We start from the raw sequence: 20374 nt of genomic DNA, 5'->3' as shown, positions 1-20374 counted from the left end.
GACACACCTTCTCATTCAAAGAGTTTTCTTTATTTTCATGACTATGAAAATTGTAGATTCACACTGAAGGCATCAAAACTATGAATTAACACATGTGGAATTATATACATAACAAACAAGTGTGAAACAACTGAAAATATGTCATATTCTAGGTTCTTCAAAGTAGCCACCTTTTGCTTTGATTACTGCTTTGCACACTCTTGACATTCTCTTGATGAGCTTCAAGAGGTAGTCCCCTGAAATGGTTTTCACTTCACAGGTGTGCCCTGTCAGATTTAATAAGTGGGATTTCTTGCCTTATAAATGGGGTTGGGACCATCAGTTGCGTTGAGGAGAAGTCAGGTGGATACACAGCTGATAGTCCTACTGAATAGACTGTTAGAATTTGTGTTATGGCAAGAAAAAAGCAGCTAAGTAAAGAAAAACGAGTGGCCATCATTACTTTAAGTCAGCCGAAAAATTGGGAAAAATTTGAAAGTAAGGGCTATTTGACCATGAAGGAGAGTGATGGGGTGCTGCGCCAGATGACCTGGCCTCCACAGTCATCGGACCTGAACCCAATCAAGATGGTTTGGGGTGAGCTGGACCGCAGAGTGAAGGCAAAAGGGCCAACAAGTGCTAAGCATCTCTGGGAACTCCTTCAAGACTGTTGGAAGACCATTTCAGGGGACTACCTCTTGAAGCTCATCAAGAGAATGCCAAGAGTGTGCAAAGCAGTAATCAAAGCAAAAGGTGGCTACTTTGAAGAACCTAGAATATGACATATTTTCAGTTGTTTCACACTTGTTTGTTATGTATATAATTCCACATGTGTTAATTCATAGTTTTGATGCCTTCATAATCATGAAAATAAAGAAAACTCTTTGAATGAGAAGGTGTGTCCAAACTTTTGGTCTGTACTGTATATATATATATATATATATATATAATAAAAAATGGGTGAATAAATGATATCCACTTTATCTTCACAACTAACGGAGTATATATATATATATATATATATATATATTCTTATATCTGAAAATAACCTCATAACTTTTTTTTATTTTATACCTTGATAAATTTTAAAATATTTTGTTTCATTTTGAATATGTAGTAGAAGGACAAACTGTATGATACTGTGATAACAAACCAATTTAAGAACCTATATTATAATTAAATTAAGAAAAAAATATTTTCACCTTCACAAAGCACAAATGAAGTAAAAAATATAAAATTGCGAAGTAGCTGAAAGGTGTAATTCAGTCCATTTGAAACCGTGTATTTATGAGAACATTTAGCGTTGCTACAGTGATAAATTATTACTACCACTTGCAAAACCAGGTCCTTATGCTGGAAATAACTTATGATTTCTGCCTAAATATTCTTATTTCTCATAATATTATCACATTGGAAATGAAATAAATCGAAGGAATGTGTGGCACATGTACATAAATAAACATTACTTGTGCTCCCATTTCTTCGTTCCAGTGGTTGCCATGTGTAGTGGTGCAGTAATTGCGTGTTTATTAAGATAGCTATAAGACAATCCATCATGTGGTGGGAGTAAGCATTGAGTTAGGACTTACTGAAACAGATACATCATGTATTTCCTGGTGTTTATTGCTGCTGGTTTGCTGTAAAGATCTCAGTCACTTATTATGGAGCTGTATTAACTCTATGTAGTGCCATATGTTGCTTTTGTATAGAACCATCATACAAAGGTATTCTTCCCCTGAAGCAATGAGTTGAAGGCATATCTCCTCAATACAACATCATTAGAAGTATGACATCAACATATGGCATTGGAGTCATACAGAGATATAGTGGAACCCCATATAAATCTTTGTATTTGGTATATACAGCTCTGTACAATGTAATACTTGTGCAAAATTATAAAAAAAAGTGTGTGTATGAGGCCTAACTTCAATATGCTGCTCTCCCACTCATGTGACACTTCCATAGTAGCAAAATACCAATATTTAGAAGTCATCAGACTAGGACTGTGATGGCTAACCTCCGGCACTCCAGCTGTGGTAAAACTACAACTCCCAAGATGCCCTCTTACTTGGCTGTTCTCAGAACTCCATAGGAATGAATGGAGCATGCTGGGAGTCGCCGTTTCACCACAGCTGGAGTGCCAGAGGTTAGCTATCACTGGACTAGGATGTTTGCCAATGATTTTGAGTTCTCACCATCTATGGTAAGTGGCATTTTTTGAAAGTCTAGTTTATTGTCATTTTGCCATGTTTGACATTAAAGGGGTTGTCTGAATGTTTAAAGGAAGTCTGTCACCTACTTGACACAGTTTAAGCTGATTATATAGCTCTCTGGGATACAAATACATCACACAGATGTTACCTTTGTTTAGTTAGTGAGAGTCTCCAAAGCACCAAAAAGATGTTTTAAAGATATGCAAGTGCCCAGGCACCACCGGCTTATTTGTGTCTAACTCCTCCCCTATGTATCCTCCGGCCAGCCTTGTATACTTGTGGTGTCATTTTTTCCTGCAGTCAAAATCTGGTGCCTGCGCACATCACCTCCGGGCCTAGAGTTTCCTTAAAGTGCACGTGCGCACTGTATATGCATATGTCTATGTCGACAGTGGACAGTGTACTGCGCAGGCACCAGATTTCAGCTGCAGGAAAGAATGATGCCACAAGGCTACAGGGCTGTCCAGAGGATACATAGGGGAGGAGTTACCATAGGCAAGATTAATCCTGGGGGGGCCTGGACACTTGCAGCAAATGTACCACCCCTGAGTACTTGCAATGGCTCAGTTGCATATCTTTAAAACTTATTTTTTGGTGCTTTGGAGACTCTCACAAACTAAGCCAAGGTAACATCAGTGTCATGTATTTGTGTTCCATACAGCTATAAAATCAGTTTAAAATATGTCAAGTAGGGTGACAGACTCTCTTTTATACTGATGACCTATCCTCAGTATAGGTCATCAGTATGTGATCAGTGGCAGTCACTTGAATGGGACAGAGCTGCTCCAAGGCCACGTGAATGATGAATGTGACATCACTGGCCTAGGAAGAGGCTGTGGTTCTACAAGAGAAAACAGCTGATTAGTGGGGGTGCTAGGAGTTGGAACTCCAAAGATCAGATACTGATGACCTATCCTGTGGACTAATGACCTATCCTTAGGATAGGTCATCATTTTAAAACACTCAGACCAATATAGCTCTACAAACCTACTGGAATATCATCTTATCTATACTCCAAAGTTAGTAGTGTTGGGAACCCATAAATTCGATCAGACTTTACTACAGACAGATCTACAGGAAATGCCGAATGCAGAGGAATTCCGTGAAGTAGAGTATACATGATGCTACTGATATATAGTCATGAATAATGATGGTATAAGTTGGTCAAGGCTTCATAGCTGAAAGGCTATAACGCAAAATATAAAGTTATACTACAGTACATTTGTAGTCTATTCTCATCTGTCCAAATTCACTTTTTACATCTTGGCCTTCACCCTTAAATATTTTCCATTCAGACCAATCTTCAGTCTTTAATCAATCAGCTTCACTTTTTATGATTTTCATTACCCTTCCAAACCTCTGATTCAGCCACATTTTTATTTCACATTCCTGTAATTTCTAAACTTGACTGCTTCAGCTGTTATTTTCCAGGTTACACGTCTATACCTTTTTTTTTTTAACCTAACTATGGGCTGAATGATCATTTCTTCAGCGAAAGGTTTTGCTCACATACAGAAGATATGTATACAGATGAGGGTTTTTTTTATGTTTCCAAGTTAAGTTCTCATGACCAGCTCAAACTGGTGAGAATATTTTTAAAATAGAAATGCCATCAGAGTGACATGATAGACGATCACATTGCAGACAACTGTGATCTCAGATCATTATTGATTTGGAAGAAAGAAAGGCCTATATCGAGATGCTGCAAAATCTGACAAAACATCTTTATCGCTGATTGTGTTCTGGTATCAGAGCTGCTCAGACATTACCGATTCTACCAATATATTCTTCTTACTTATATCTATAAAACATAGGAAGGCAATTTTGCCTTTATTTAGAATAGATTTTTATGTTGCCAGGGGCGTCGCTAGGTTTAAACATTCAGGGCCTGGGCCCCTGATGTTTTGTCCCAGGCCCCGAATGTCCTGCCTCCTAGATACAACTGTATTGACGTCCTCAGAACAGCAATACAATTGAATCTAATGCCCTGCAAGAGCTGAAGGACCTGTGATGACATTACAGTCCATGTGATCAGTTCTAAATGCAGTAGCTGAAAAATACCCGTGATGATGTCACCATCATCTGACCAGTGCAGGAGAGTACGGCTCAGCAGTGAAGGGAAGTCCTGGAAAGAAGCTGTGGTGAGGTCTGTACATGAGGAGAGTAAGTGAAGGGAGAGGCAGAGCAATTCTTGGAGTTGTAGTGATTTAACTGGGACTGCATGTTAGAGCTGAAGGGAGGAAAGTTATTAACATGGGACAGTGGGGTGGAGTGATGTTATTTACATGGGACTGAAAGTTGAGGGGGTGATGTTATTTACATCAGACTGTAGGCGGCTGGGGAGGGGGTGATGTTGGGCTGGGAAGGCGGCTGGGGAGGGGGTGATGTTCTTTACATGGGACTATATGTTGAAGGCGGCTGGGAAGGGGGTGATGTTATTTAAGTGGGACTGTATATTGGAGGGGGCAGGAGAGATGATGTGATGTTATTTACATGGGAATGTATTTTGGAGGGGGCGGTAGATAGAGAGGGATGTTATTTACATGGTACTGTATATTGGAGGGGGCTGGAGAGATAGTGTGATGGTATTTACATCGGACTTTATGGCGGAGGGAGGGAAATAATGTTATTTACATGGGACTGTATGGTGGAGGGGCTGAGGAATTATAATTTCTGAGGACACTAATCGGAGGAATATACATACACTGGGCACTGCAGGGGGCATTATAAATACTGGGGGCACTTCAGGGTGAGAATTCTAACAGTAGGGGGCGATATAAATACTGGGGGCACTGTAGGGGCATTATAACATTAGGGGGCGATATAAATACTGGGGCACTTCAGGCTGAGCAGTAGTCGGCATTATAAATGCAGTAGTAGGCATTATAAATTCTGCGGGCACTGGGGGGCATTTTAAATCCAGGGGACATTAGGCATTATTACTACTGGGGGCTCTATAGGAGGGACTTATAGATCTGCCTTATTTCTACTGAAAGGACTATGGGGGGCTTTATTACTACTGAGGGGTCTGTAGATAGCCTTATTACCACTGGGGAAACAATAGGGGCCTTATTTCTACTGGGGAGTCTGTGAGGGCATTATTAATACTAGAGGGCTCTTCTACTAATGGGGGCACTCTTGTGGATCACTATCACTTTTGGGGGCACTGTAGGGGCAGTGTTACTAATGGGGGCATTCTAGAAGAGAATTACTATTGGTGGGACTATGAGGAGCACTATTACTATGGGGAAGATTACCTGTATGGCACTAATTTTTATACAGGATAGTATTTGGGGGTACAGAAAAGTGAGGAAGCTAAGATATATGTGTGTCACACTCTGCAGTAACGAGGCGGCTGAGAGAAGTTGTCCGGACCGAATGGAGAAGATGATGACAGAGAAGATCTACATCAGAGAAGATGTCACCTTGGAGGCCCTGTATGTGAGAGGTATGTGCTGCTGTATAGCTGTATAGCAAGTACAGTAAAATGTCTTCAGTGCTAGTGTTTGCAGGGGAGGGGGTACGGGTCTGCAGTTGGTCGACTTAGAGAATTGGTCCATATGCATTGGGGCTTGGGCCCCGGATCTTTTGAGTCCCTAGCAACACCCCTGAATGTTGCTATATACATTTATTACTTATTATTTATTACATTCTTATTTTAGCCCTGCCTATTTGTTAAAGGGTTTTTCCAGACTCCTGATATTGATTACCTGTCCTCAAGATAGGTCATTAATATAGGATGTGTAAGGGTCTGACACACCAGACCCCCATAGATCTGCTTTTCCCTGTTGCGGTGAAGAACCAGGCGACCTTAAGAATGGAAACTCCATGAAGGAAGTTAATATCTAATCTGCTTTTATTGCCTCCCTATACTGTATCACCCAGGGAAGCATAGCTTTGTTACGATTTGTTACAAATTAAATTTGATTTGTGACAAATTAATTTGTCACAAATTGATATAAATCAGGTATACCCAGGCCACTCTGTCTTAAAGTATGGCCACATGGAGCAGCCATGCTGAGGGCAGGTTGTGGCCATGTTGCGGTGAAGAACCAGACAGCCAATGAGCGAAGAACTAGGCTGCCAATGAGCCTTTCATGTAATAATGCAGACCGCACTGTATAGTCGGTCTACATTCTTAATGACCACTCGACACCTTTAATGCACCAGGGGCTGTACTCACTTCTCCAACCCCAATGATCTTCTGAACTACAGATGAGAGCGCTTATTCTGTCATCTGCTTTTCCTCCTTTTCCACATCATCTAATATCGACAAGAATATGTCATCAGGAACATCCAGCTCCTCCTCTCTCTGTATCTTGATGACTTTTCTAGGACATAGAGACCTTGAAGGATGATTTGGAAGAAGTAAATCCAGCAAAAGATGAGAATCCTGGCCCCTCTAAGGGGTGCAAACTGGAAGATATTGGCTGGCATGCTGGCAGTGGAATAATAAAGGCGTCCATCTTATTGGTATTGAATGACATTTATGGCTGCTGTAGGAATAAGTAAATGTAGAACTGATGCAGAATAAGTCTCCCTTTACTCTCCATGCACTCTCCCTGCAGTCTCCCTGCAGTCTCCCTCTCCAATATTCTTCTATTAATCATTTTCAGCAACACTGTCCCTAGTGCATGAGCACTTGCCACGTCTCTCCCTATGTTCAGCTCACAGGAAAATGGAGGAGACCGCATGCAATGAGGGTTTAAAAGGCTGTGACATCACAGGGGATGGCTATCTGCAGATTGGCTGGCTGCACGGCATTATGGGTGATCTCGTGTTCCTGGGCTTCTTACTTTCATTTTCTAATACGTGCAGCTGCCATTTAAGGATAAACTGATTCGGTAGCACGAAGTCTAAGGAAATTTGGTTTAGTTAAGAATCAAAGTTTTCCTAAACTTTGGATTGAATTCCACTTTGAGTGCTTCGCTTCGCTCATCACTAATCATTTGTATTTAAGTCTCAGAAAACCCCTTTAAAAATCCAAGTGTAAAACTGACATGTATCAAAGTGAATATTAGATCCAGTACATTGGCTCATCCCGTGTATTGCAAATGACATAATCCAATGATGGGAAAGCACTTACCAGTGTTCAGTAGTCATTCCCTGTGTCTCAGATCCACTTAGTGATCAGCCTGTTTTGAGCCTTAATAAATAAGTGATTTTTTTTTTTCCATTTTTTGATAGCTTTTTTTTTTTTTTTCTTCAGCTTCCTCTGTAACCGCATACAGGCTGCACACACTATTGCAGGGCCAGGTTGGTAGAGCAGAAGCGCTGCGCTCCGCTGTACGGGAGACCACAGCAGCATTTAGATTAGGCCCCTTAGTAACTGCCATAAAAAGCTGTATTAGTGGTCACTAAGGGGTTAAATTATCCTGGTCCCTCATCTTGTGCATAATAATTGGGATAAGAATGGAAACTCCATGAAGGAAGTTAATATCTAATTTGCTTGCCTCCCTATACTGTATCACCCAGGGACATACAGTATAGGGAGGCAATAAATGCAGTTTAGGGTTTAGGTCTCTATGTGGGCGCCCCCTTGTATTTAATCTGTAAAGTAATGTGTAAGTCAACCTACTGAGCTGGACAGGGTCAGATTGAGGTGCCTAGCTAGGGTGCACTTGTAAAATTCACTCTAGGGGCCCACTGCTAATATTACCAGATCACCGTTAGCAAATCCCTAAAACTATACCGAACAAATTTTTTAGTTTTAGCCTGCTGCCTATCCTGTGCCTCAGTTCTGTTCCTGGAACCCCTTTCCGTATCCTGCTGACTGGCTGTAGACTTGGGTTCTCTTACTTATATGAGCCAGGAACACATACTCACACAGCAGCAGGCAGAAACAAAACACTGCAAAATGTTTCATGATGGGGCCTCTACAGCTGTAGTGATCCCTGGCATAAGAGGATACTGTCTAGCCTACCTCGGTGCTTAGAAGTTATCTCAGAAACCCTAATACCCTGGAATATTTTGTTAAATAAGATGCCACATTTTTACATGGATGCATAGGCTGGCAGAGATGAAATATGTAAAGCAGTCAGTGTGCTGTGCCATGTACCATTTGAGTACAGGGTAGAGGACTAGGAACTCACCCTGCACAGGACTCATTGGGAGATTCACCTACTTCCTTGTGAGCCAGTTTGAGCCTGGAGCTGGAGAAGCATAATTGCTCATTCTCAGTGTTACGGAGCAGAAGTGACTCAGCTGTGTAACTTGAACAGATTTGGTTTAGGGAGTTATCTAAGTGGCCCCCTCAGGTCTGTCTTCAACTTTTAATCCCTGTACAGAGATCTGGACTATGCTGCAGGAGAACCACCAGGCTACTACCTATTGGAATAGTATACAGTCACTGCTGACTCACAGAGGGTTGCCAAGAGAAACTAGGAAAGAGCACTGAGGGATCAGGCAAAACTATATTCAGTAACAGGCTATGGTGAGGGCAGGCAAAGTTTGTGAGATCCAATAAACAGTCTGAGGTCAGGGTGGGTAGCTAAGGGTCAGTACAGAGATCAGGCAGAGGTAAGGTCAGGCAAAGAAAGGGTGAAATCCAGAGGTCAGGCATAAATCGGTACACAGAACAGGCAAAACAAGCTATGGCACACCTTTACAGGAAGCTAGCATTCCAGAGCCTATTGCTCAGGCCCCTACTCTTAAAGGAAAGTGCCTTAGGTATCCCTAGGGGACCATTTATTGGCTGGGGAAGATCAGGGTGAATGTGCTGGCCTTTTTTAGAGCTGAGGAGACCAAATGTGCATGCCCTACAGGCATGGCAGAGACAGGCGTTAGCCTGAATGAAGGAGAGTAATGCTGGCAGTGTCATTTTGGCGGCTGGACCAGCCGAGTGGGAGAAGGAAAAAGCCAGCAGGTCTTAAATGGGACACATGACTAATGGTGTGGTTGAGCAGAATGCTGGTCATGCCCACCAGAAGGAATGCAGTGGCAGTGTGCATGGGCCTCAAGGATAACAATTCAATCCTCCAACTGCCACCAGCTGGATCCATTGTGACATTTTAAGGGAGACAGCTTTAGCAGAAAGGAAACAACCCCTGAAAATGGACACACATTCAAAAATAGGACATACCCCACTTGATTTGTGACAAATACCTTTGCCATGGAGTGCATTCCTTTGTATGTATCGGGCTCAATGACGGGGAATGGCGATCGCGCCGTCCTCCTTCATTGAACCCCTCAGATGCCGTGTTCGTCGTCGCTCACAGTCCTTTCAGGGGTTAATCAGGGTAAATAAATAAATAGAGGAGGTTGCAACAATCTTGATATGTCATATGTCACCCCACGTGAGATTTTGCGCGGTTTCTTCAATCAAGATGGCCATGACGACCTCTTGATGCGCAAATAGGAGGATTTTTTTTTTTACAGCCATTTCAGGAAAAATAGATTGTTACAACTAAGGACAAGGAAATTCAGCTTTGCGACAAATCACATTTTTTCTGAAGTTCGGATAAAAGTCAATTAATTTGGCTTTGATTCGCTCAACACTAGTTATATTGCTTACTCTGATTTCTGGTACAGCAGTATTATTTTTGCTATAGTTTGTCAGATAGTAAGGTATGCAGATTCTATTTCTTGCAGAACATACTACCTGGTGCCATCAGAAAATTTTAGATACTGTATTCTTTTTGTAGTCATACAGATTTTAAAAAGTCAACTATATTTTATATTTTTTTGTGGAATGCTCAAGGTTGATCCTGAGTTGCTAAATTAAAAGTGTATAAATATACATGACACATATAGGAACGTACCTTGTCTGGCATATTCATCTGCTTCTCTGTGAACCAGGTCTTTCACACGGTTTCCATAGAGCAGCCGTGAAGAATCATGATCAAAAGCTTTCAGAGTTTCACTTGAGCTGTATGATTTTTGTGTAGGCACTCTACAGTCATCATTGTCCACCGAAGAATTTGTGTAACGTCTTTCCTTTTCTCGCCGGCTCTTTGTCAAGGAACAATAAGGCCTACGTTCCTTTACATCCATATTAAGTTCATTCTGTGCCCACAACAGTCCAACTTACTTGAAAATTGCTTCACACAATTGATTTGTCTGCACAGGAGACACAAAGGCAAATGGTTACTCAATAAAGTAACAAATCAAATGATCATGGCTGCCATAGCCAAACTGTTAAAATGTTTTGGGGTCTCATAGGAAATGACCGTCCGCAATATTCAGCCTGACGTGATAGACAGAGCTTACAAATGGGACATGAAAAGAAGTTTCTGACTTTGTGGGACAACACAAAAGGAAAGAAGCAAGCATTGTGGATGGCAACCATTATAGAAAAGCGAGTCAGGTATATAAAGAGTTAAACCCAATGTGTGCCTCACATGATAGATAGAAAACCATGTTTTAGGCTGATGTTCATTACATATATTTTTTATATGGAAAGATTTAGGCTTTAGATTTTTTGCTACGGAGATAATTTATTGGTTCTCATTACTGTAATAACATAAGCTCAGGCTGTAGTCAGAGAATGTAATATATTCCTTACAGCAGTGGTCTTCAAGAACCAATCCCCCCAGGACCATGGCTACAAACAGTGCTTCTTGTATCCTTCTAGAGAATTACAAGATGTGGCTCTGTAAACAGGACTTTATGTATGCTTATAAGAAAGCATGCTGCCCTGGTTCTTGGAATATGATCTTGAAAACCATATTGCTCCACAACATATGCCGTAAACTTAGATTTTGGCCTGTTCTTATGTAAGTTGTGTTTCCTGGTAGCATTCCTGACAATGCTGAAAATGCAGTATATGTGTGAATTCTGTGGGAGTGTTCAGAGCATGCTATGTGTCATTTGTAGTAGTCACTGTGCAGGGAGAGGAGGGAGGAGCTGAGCTATACACATCATTTATTTTAAAGTAGTTACCAGCCCCCATTACGAAGACAAACTGTGTATGGAGACTGAGTGACCATCCTCCATGATAAAATATATGCAAAGAAGTATAGAACTGACAAGGCTTTGAACACAACAAAGGAAATAGCCAAGTGGATGATGGGATAATGGCTTGCCTTGATTCTCTTGTCATTTTCAAGAGATTGCTAAAAGACCACATATTGACTAACAGGGTATGACTTTGAGTAGATAGCACTAACAAGACGATTCTTTTTGCTTTGCATATTATTCTTCCATATCTTCATTGCCACTAAAATCTTCACACATAGCTGGTTTTGTAAGCTCAACTCCTCGTTCCTCCTCTATCTTCCCGCACAGTGACCTTCTACAGGGTGGGCCATTTATATGGATACACCTTAATAAAATGGGAATGGTTGGTGATATTAACTTCCTGTTTGTGGCACATTAGTATATGTGAGGGGGGAAACTTTTCAAGGTGGGTGGTGACCATGGTGGCCATTTTGAAGTCGGCAATTTTGAATCCAATTTTTGTTTTTTCAATAGGAAGAGGGTCATGTGACACATCAAACTTATTGGGAATTTCCCAAGAAAATTTTAACGTAACTTTCATGAGTTATTTACAAGTTTCTGACCACTTTTAAAATGTGTTCAATGTGCTGCCCATTGTGTTGGATTGTCAATGCAACCCTCTTCTCCCACTCTTCACACACTGATAGCAACACCGCAGGAGAAATGCTAGCACAGGCTTCCAGTATCCGTAGTTTCAGGTGCTGCACATCTCGTATCTTCACAGCATAGACAATTGCCTTCAGATGACCCCAAAGATAAAAGTCTAAGGGGGTCAGATCGGGAGACCTTGGGGGCCATTCAACTGGCCCACGATGACCAATCCACTTTCCAGGAAACTGTTCATCTAGGAATGCCCAGACCTGACACCCATAATGTGGTGGTGCACACCAAGCACACCATTGTTTTTCTTGTGAAATTCCCAATAAGTTTGATGTGTCACATGACCCTCTTCCTATTGAAAAAACAAAAGTTGGATTCAAAATGGCCGACTTCAAAATGGCCGCCATGGTCACCACCCATCTTGAAAAGTTTCCTCCCTCACATATACTAATGTGCCAGAAACAGGAAGTTAATATCACCAACCATTCCCATTTTATTAAGGTGTATACATATAAATGGCCCACCCTGTAGTTATGGTGCAATACTGTGTAATCTGCCTCCAGCTTCTTAAAGGAAGTGTTACCTTTCATAGTAATTTTCCCTTTAATGATAATAAGATAACTGCTGACTCTGCCTACCTATTGAACAGAGATTTTTACAAAACAGGACATAACAGCTTATTGTGAGGCTCAGTGACCTGTGTGAAAACTGACATTTTTGTGAAAATTTATTTTATAAATACTTTGATAATTGCACCCTAGAGAATTAGTTTAAGAAAAGTAAAGTTATCCAGAAAATATTGCTCACTATAAGAGATGAGAAGAAAGTGAGACTATATTGTATGTGTGTATATAATCACACTGTGGATGATCACCCCTATTAGTATTCAAACAGTAATTTAGATGAAACTTATCCACATGTTCTATATATTGAGAAAAATACCACGCACAAGTCGGAATGGAATGTGCTGTATAGTTACGCCAAAACAAAATACACTTTTTAAGTGGTGAATAAGAGAGGCCAATTGCTACAGGTCTCTGTTCATAAAGCTGGTGGTAATTTGACTAAGGCATACTAACATTATGCAAAGGAAATTTAAGTTAGATCTTCAAAGTTAACAAAGAGTATTCCTACAATTAAGAAAGATTTGCTTGACTTTTAAAACTTAAAACAGCCTTAAAGAAGAACTGTTTTTTCATAAATAGGAGCAAAAGTGCACCACTGAAAACTGTGCCCCTTCATTGTACAGACTCATAGATTTTCCATCAGTCCATATACCACTTGCTCTGCTCTCTGAGGAAAGTCGAGCAAAACCAATCACAATGGAAAGGTCACAGTGCTCAGCTGAGTGCTTCTGCCCCTTCATTTTAGCAATTGAGGATCTCAGCACCTGGACCCCCATGGATCAAAACTTCACACATGCCAATATAATGCATCAAATTTTCTTGAAATTAAAGATACTCTTTAAACTGGCCACACATTAGAAAAAAGTTGAATGAACCCACTGATGATCTAATGTGAATATGAATTTGTATAGGGGCCTCCTGACTCTCCCCAAACAGCAAGTACTGAGTGAAAGAAGGATCGGGGATGTTGGATTTGAATGTCTATTGAAATTGGGTAAGAGCGAATTTAGGAAAAATTGGTCTCAGACAATAAATATTTCAAGAGTATGTCTGACTCAAGACATATGCCCTTCCAACTCGATAGCACAATGTTACAAATCTTTTTTTTTATGCAAAAGGTTCCTTCATAAGTTTTTCCTATTTATCTTTTCCATCAAGGAGTGCTCACTTTGGAAAGGTGGCACAAGTTGGCCTAAACAGAAAGTAATAGAAATATCTAAAGTGATAAAATGCAAATTAGAACAATTTTCCATGAAAAATTCAGCTAGAAATATGTAATATGCTGCTTGCTCAGGTGAGTTTATGAATATCATATAATATAAATGATGCTACCAGGTCAGCCGGATGCATTTCAAATGAACATGCCTCAAAGCAATGAGTTTTTTTCTGCACACTTACAATCATTATTGCACAGAGTGAACTGTAACTTGAAGACCGTCTTGTAACATTACACACATTAAAAATGTCTATTTAATGACAATCACATATCTATCCTGGCAGGCTTAAAAAATTAACAAGACATTCTGTAATATACAGTCGTGGGCAAAAGTTTTGAGAATGACACAAATATTAGTTTTCACAAAGTTTTCTGCTAAACTGCTTTTAGATCTTTGTTTCAGTTTTTTCTGTGATGTAGTGAAATATAATTACACGCACTTCATACGTTTCAAAGGCTTTTATCGACAATTACATGACATTTATGCAAAGAGTCAGTATTTGCAGTGTTGGCCCTTCTTTTTCAGGACCTCTGCAATTCGACTGGGCATGCTCTCAATCAACTTCTGGGCCAATTCCTGACTGATAGCAACCCATTCTTTCATAATCACTTCTTGGAGTTTGTCAGAATTAGTGGGTTTTTGTTTGCCCACCCGCCTCTTGAGGATTGACCACAAGTTCTTAATGGGATTAAGATCTGGGGAGTTTCCAGGCCATGGACCCAAAATGTCAATGTTTTGGTCCCCGAGCCACTTAATTATCACTTTTGCCTTATGGCACGGTGCTCCATCGTGCTGGAAAATGCATTGTTCTTCACCAAACTGTTGTTGGATTGTTGGAAGAAGTTGCTGTTGGAGGGTGTTTTGGTACCATTCTTTATTCATGGTTGTGTTTTTGGGCAAAATTGTGAGAAGCAACCCCACACATGAATGGTCTCAGGATGCTTTACTGTTGGCATGACACAGGACTGATGGTAGCGATCACCTTTTCTTCTCCGGACAAGCCTTTTTCCAGATGCCCCAAACAATCGGAAAGAGGCTTCATCGGAGAATATGACTTTGCCCCAGTCCTCAGCAGTCCATTCACCATACTTTCTGCAGAAGATCAATCTGTCCCTGATGTTTTTTTTGGAGAGAAGTGGCTTCTTTGCTGCCCTTCTTGACACCAGGCCATATTCCAAAAGTCTTCGCCTCACTGTGCGTGCAGATGCGCTCACACCTCCCTGCTGCCATTCCTGAGCAAGCTCTGCACTGGTAGCACTCCGATCCCGCAGCTGAATCCTCTTTAGGAGATGATCCTGGCGATTGCTGGACTTTCTTGGATGCCCTGAAGCCTTCTTAACAAGAATAGAACCTCTTTCCTTGAAGTTCTTGATGATCCTATAAATTGTTGATTGAGGTGCAATCTTAGTAGCCACAATATCCTTGCCTGTGAAGCCATTTTTATGCAACGCAATGATGGCTGCACGCGTTTCTTTGCAGGTCACCATGGTTAACAATGGAAGAACAATGATTTCAAGCATCACCCTCCTTTTAACATGTCAAGTCTGCCATTTTAACCCAATCAGCCTGACATAATGATCTCCAGCCTTGTGCTCTTCAACATTCTCACCTGAGTTAACAAGACAATTACTGAAATGATGTCAGCAGGTCCTTTAATGACAGCAATGAAATGCAGTGGAAAGTTTTTTTGGGGATTAAGTAAATTTTCATGGCAAAGAAGGACTATGCAATTCATCTGATCACTCTTCATAACATTCTGGAGCATATGCAAATTTCTATTATAAAAACTTAAGCAGCAACTTTTCTAATTTCCAATATTTATGTAATTCTCAAAACTTTTGGCCACGACTGTATATTACACACATACTATATACATACTATGAAGTGTAAACCTTGTTTTACTTGAAGTGCTCTTCCTGTCTCTGTCCTGTCCTGAGGTGCATTATATATATATATATATATATATATATATATATACTTTATTTCTATGTGCTAGTGTTTCTGACTAATGGAGCACTGAGTCATGATGACCTATCATATTCTTATCCTTGGACTCTGTGCTCTATTTAAACCCCTTCCTGGCCATACACCAGTGCCAGTGATAATCTCTAACTCACTAGCTGTTTTCCTGGTTCCTTGTTCCTACGCTTATTGGACTGCTCGTTACTTTGACCCCGGCTGGTCTTCTGACCACTCTCTCTCTTGTTTGGTACTGCATTATCTGTCTGGTTCTGATCTCTGCTTTTTCTCTGATCATTCTCTGTCTCTCGTTTGGTACTACATAGATTGTCTGGTTCTGATCCATTTATGTATGTACTCTGGTATTTTGTTTGTCTGTCTTTGTTGTGTGTCTATCTCTGTACTTAAATAGCATAGGGACCGTTGACCAGTTGTTGTCTAGCTTTCTAGAGCTTGTCCTGCAAAAAGTAGGGAAAATTAGCTGGGTTCTAGCCTTGGGGCTCACTATCCTTGTCTGTCCCTACCTACAGTTGTAACAGTGTGTTGAATAGGGAATCTACTATAAATACATTTCATAAAATTTGTTTAAGTTCAATTTGTAGAATAAATTTAATTTGGGTACGAATCAATCCTACCGAATCGAAGGTGCTTTAAATGCTTGTTAAAACTTTCTCTATTAGAAAATCTGTAGAAATTCTTATGCTACCGAATCAGAATTTTTTCAAAAAAATTGGTTGAATTTCGATTCCAACTAATCGATTCTACACCTTAGTGCTTCTCATTATATTGTTTTAGATCAAAGGGAAAGAAGTTGAATGTCTTCTACTGATGGCTAATGTTATTAGAAATTATACATGTCAAGCAGGCATTGAGATTACATCCCTTGTTAGCTCTTTACATAATCCAAATGGCAGCAAAGAGCATTCGCTTTTGGATCGGAGTAAATTTTTATCAGCTTCTCCTGAAAGACCCTTATGAACCCTTAGAAACTCCTTAGGAACCCTAATTAACCTTATGGCTGTTAAGGAACACCAGTTCGAAAATGAAGAATATACATAATACCCTGAAACAGTTATGCTACAGAAAGCTACTAATGTCCACTATATAAGTTCCCAAAATAGTACTGCTTCTAGCAACCAGCTAAAGTGGATAATGAGGAACAAGAAGCCTTGTCTATCAGCAATATTCTTCCAGTCAGCATCATAGATGACTTCCTGGTTTTACTGGTTAGAAGCACGATTTCTAACTGTTCAAAACTGCACTGACTGTCCATGAAAATAGGGCACCTTTTTCAGTGTCATATAAAAAAAAATAGTTGTTAACAGATTACTATGACTGTAATTATCATAATTTTACAATTCAGAAGAATATATCAGTATATAGGGCTACAGACATGTATTATTTATTTTTATCATTCACTATGGTTTTCCTTATTTTTGTAAAAAATATTCGTTGTCCATGATTTTTGGGTAAGTTGTCCAGAATGAAGAAAAGGTTGGCAACTCTGGCAACTTCAGGTTGGCAACTCTGGTTAGGAACATCATATTCATACTAGTTAGAATGGACTCATGGATAGTGCGTCATAACCCTTCCACAAATAGTAGGTTCAGAAAGTGTCTTCAAAGGGAACCTGTTTAGAACTTGTCCAAACATTGGGAAGCACAAAATACTGATAGGATCCCTCATTACAAGCAATGACTATAGGCAAATAGAGAGAGAGAGAGCTTTCGATCAAGAGAAGCTGGAGGGGAGTCACCCAGCAGAGACTGTGCTTGACTACTTTTAAAGCATTGTTCTTTGTAATAAGGAAGCCTGTTCGCATTTCGCGCTGCCCACGTCTCAGGCAGCATGAATCTACTCACAGGTAGAGATGTAGCGAACATAAAATTTTCCGTTCGCGAACGGTGAACGTGAATTTCCGCAAATGTTCGCAAACGGGCGAACCGGGCGATCCGCCATAGACTTCAATAGGCAGGTGAATTTTAAAACCCACAGGGACTCTTTCTGGCCACAATAGTGATGGAAAAGTTGTTTCAAGGGGACTAACACCTGGACTGTGGCATGCCGGAGGGGGATCCATGGCAAAACTCCCATGGAAAATTACGTAGTTGACGCAGAGTCGGGTTTTAATCCATAAAGGGCATAAATCCTAACATTCCTAAATTGTTTGGAATAACGTGCTTTAAAACATCCAGTGTGTGTATACGATCAGTTATGATGTTGTATCGATCAGGTAGTGTAAGGGTCATGCCCTCTTCACAGTGATAGACCAAACTCTAACAGACCAAACTCCACGTTTAACGCACCGCAAACAACCGCAAACAGTCCATTTGCACAACCGCAAACTCCCCATTTGCACAAGGTTGGATACCAAGCTAGCCATGTCCCGTTCCTTGTCCTCACTGATGTCATTGAAGGTCTCTTCCTCCACCCAGCCACGTACAACACCAAGGGTCCCCGAAAGGTGACAACAAGCCCCCTGGGATGCCTGCTGTGGTTGGTCTTCCACCTCCTCAAAGCCACCCTCCTCCTCTGACTCCTCTTCTTCAGACTCCTCTCTCTGCGTTGCCGCAGGTCCAGCAATCGATGACGACAAGGCTGCTTCTGGTGGTAATGGTGACCACAACTCTTCCTCTACATTCTCATCTACGGCCTGATCCAGCACTCTTCGCAGGGCATGCTCCAGAAAAAACGCATATGGGATGAGGTCGATGATGTTGCCTTGGGTTTGACTGACCAGGTTTGTCACCTCTGCAAAAGGACGCATGAGCCTACAGCCTTTGTGAATGAGCGTTCAGTAACGCGGCCAAAAAATACCCAGCTCCGCAGAGGCAGTCCTCTGTTCTTACCAGTTTAATCTCTGTTTTGTCCCCTATCATGGGCCGATGTATGGAATAGATTTTAGGAACCGGGAGATGGAAAAAGATGGTTGGTCGGTCCTCTTACTTCCAATTTGGGGCACTGCGCGTGCGCCGTGCAATGTACTGTGCCACCCTAGATGAGTGGTGTGTTAAGTAGTACTATTCCTATCAGTTTAATCTATGTTTTGTCCCCTATCAGGGGCCGGTGTATGGAATAGATTTTAGGAACCGGGAGATGGAAAAAGATGGTTGGTCGTCCTCTTACTTCCAATTTGGGGCACTTCGCGTGCGCCGTGCAATGTACTGTGCCACCCTATATGAGTGGTGTGTTAAGTAGTACTATTCTTATCAGTTTAATCCCTGTTACGTCCCCTATTAGGGGACATGTATCGAATAGATTTTAGACAACCGCAAAGAGTTGTCAATAGTTGACACACTCATGACATAAATTTTATTCCTCTATGCGTCAATCTTGGTGTAGTGATGACTGTGCTCGTGCGCACGTTTGGGAGTTTGCAGGCGATGGCGGTTTTTCAAAGCCTATGGTCGTGCTGAGGTAGTTAATAGTGATAGTTAATTGACCCAGAAAACAATGATTCTGCAGTGTGGGCCCATTATTGGCCTAGTAGGCTTTAATGATCACCTTAGATGATCACAAAGAAAATTAATGTTTTTTCTATGCAAAATTATCCAGCCGATCGCTTTTGGTCTGTTCACAATGAAGCAACAACCTTATCATCTGGGGTGTGCCAACATTGCCAACACACTCATAGAGGTGATGGCTTCATTGTGATACGCAAGCCCCATTACCACAACAAGGTAACAATCACGAAGTGGAATTGACACATGTATGTGCCTTTTTTTTTGTTTTGTTTTTGCAGCCACAGTGCAGCACCAGAGGCCAGAAAAATTAGGCATGTACACATGCCTCAAAAACTAGGTATTGTTGCAGCCGCTGCTGTAGCAGCGGCCGGAAAAAATGATATTTTCCAGGCAGAAAGTGCACTAAAACATTGCGGCTTGAACCCTAGTTGGTGGCGGAGAAGTCACGCAAGTCATCCGGCATGCAGAGATTAAATACAGCAGCGTGTGGACCATTTTTAGCCCAAGGCATCTCATCAGCCCTTTTTTAGTCAAATGCATCCCCCACTGTCAGTCCCTTCGGAATCCATGCCTCATTCATCTTAATAAAGGTGAGGTAATCTAGACTTTTTTGAACTAGGCGACTTCTCTTCTCAGTGACAATACCTCCTGCTGCGCTGAAGGTCCTTTCTGACAGGACATTTGAAACGGGGCAGACCAGAAGTTCTATCGCAAATTGGGATAGCTCAGGCCACAGGTCAAGCCTGCACACCCAGTAGTCAAGGGGTTCATCGCTCCTCAGAGTGTCAATATCTGCAGTTAAGGCGAGGTAGTCTGCTACCTGTTGGTCGAGTCGTTCTCTGAGGGTGGACCCCAAAGGGCTGTGGCGATGCGTAGGACTTAAAAAGCTCCACATGTCCTCCATAAACAACACGTCTGTAAAGCGTCCTGTCCTTGCCGGCGTGGTCATGGTAGGAGAAATATTACTTTCACCTCTTCCCCTGTTAGACTCCCGTTGTGCTGTGACATCACCCTTATACGCTGTGTAAAGCATACTTTTTAACTTGTTTCGGAACTGCTGCATCCTTTCCGACTTCCGGTAATTCGGTAACATTTAAGCCACTTTCTGCTTATACCGGGGGTCTAGTAGCGTGGCCACCCAGTACAGGTCGTTCAACTTCAGCCTTTTTATACGAGGGTCCCTCAACAGGCATGACAGCATGAAAGACCCTATTTGCACAAGGTTGGATGCCGAGCTACTCATGTCCCGTTCCTCATCTTCACTGATCTCATTGAAGGTCTTTTCTTCACCCCAGCCATGTACAACACCACGGGTACCAGATAGGTGACAACGAGCACCCTGGGATGCCTGCTGTGGTTGGTCTTCCTCCTCGTCAAAG

The 20374-nt window shown here is 41.4% G+C and overlaps 1 protein-coding gene across 6 annotated transcripts in view; it reads right to left on the bottom strand.

The window, feature by feature from the left end:
- TENM3 (teneurin transmembrane protein 3) overlaps positions 1 to 20374 on the bottom strand; it is a 1407247-nt gene that overhangs the window by 961315 nt on the left and 425558 nt on the right. For all 6 annotated transcript variants that reach the window (XM_040418697.1, XM_040418698.1, XM_040418703.1 and 3 more), the window contains exon 3: positions 9953 to 10250. In XM_040418697.1, the coding sequence (XP_040274631.1) occupies positions 9953 to 10184 (232 nt within the window). In that variant the 5' untranslated portion in view covers positions 10185 to 10250. The remainder of the gene's footprint in view (positions 1 to 9952; positions 10251 to 20374) is intronic.

The sequence above is a fragment of the Bufo bufo genome, chromosome 2 (assembly GCF_905171765.1).
Source record: "Bufo bufo chromosome 2, aBufBuf1.1, whole genome shotgun sequence".
NCBI lineage: Eukaryota > Metazoa > Chordata > Amphibia > Anura > Bufonidae > Bufo > Bufo bufo.
Note: the sequence above shows the minus strand (reverse complement) of the source record. Positions and strands in the feature narration are given on the sequence as shown.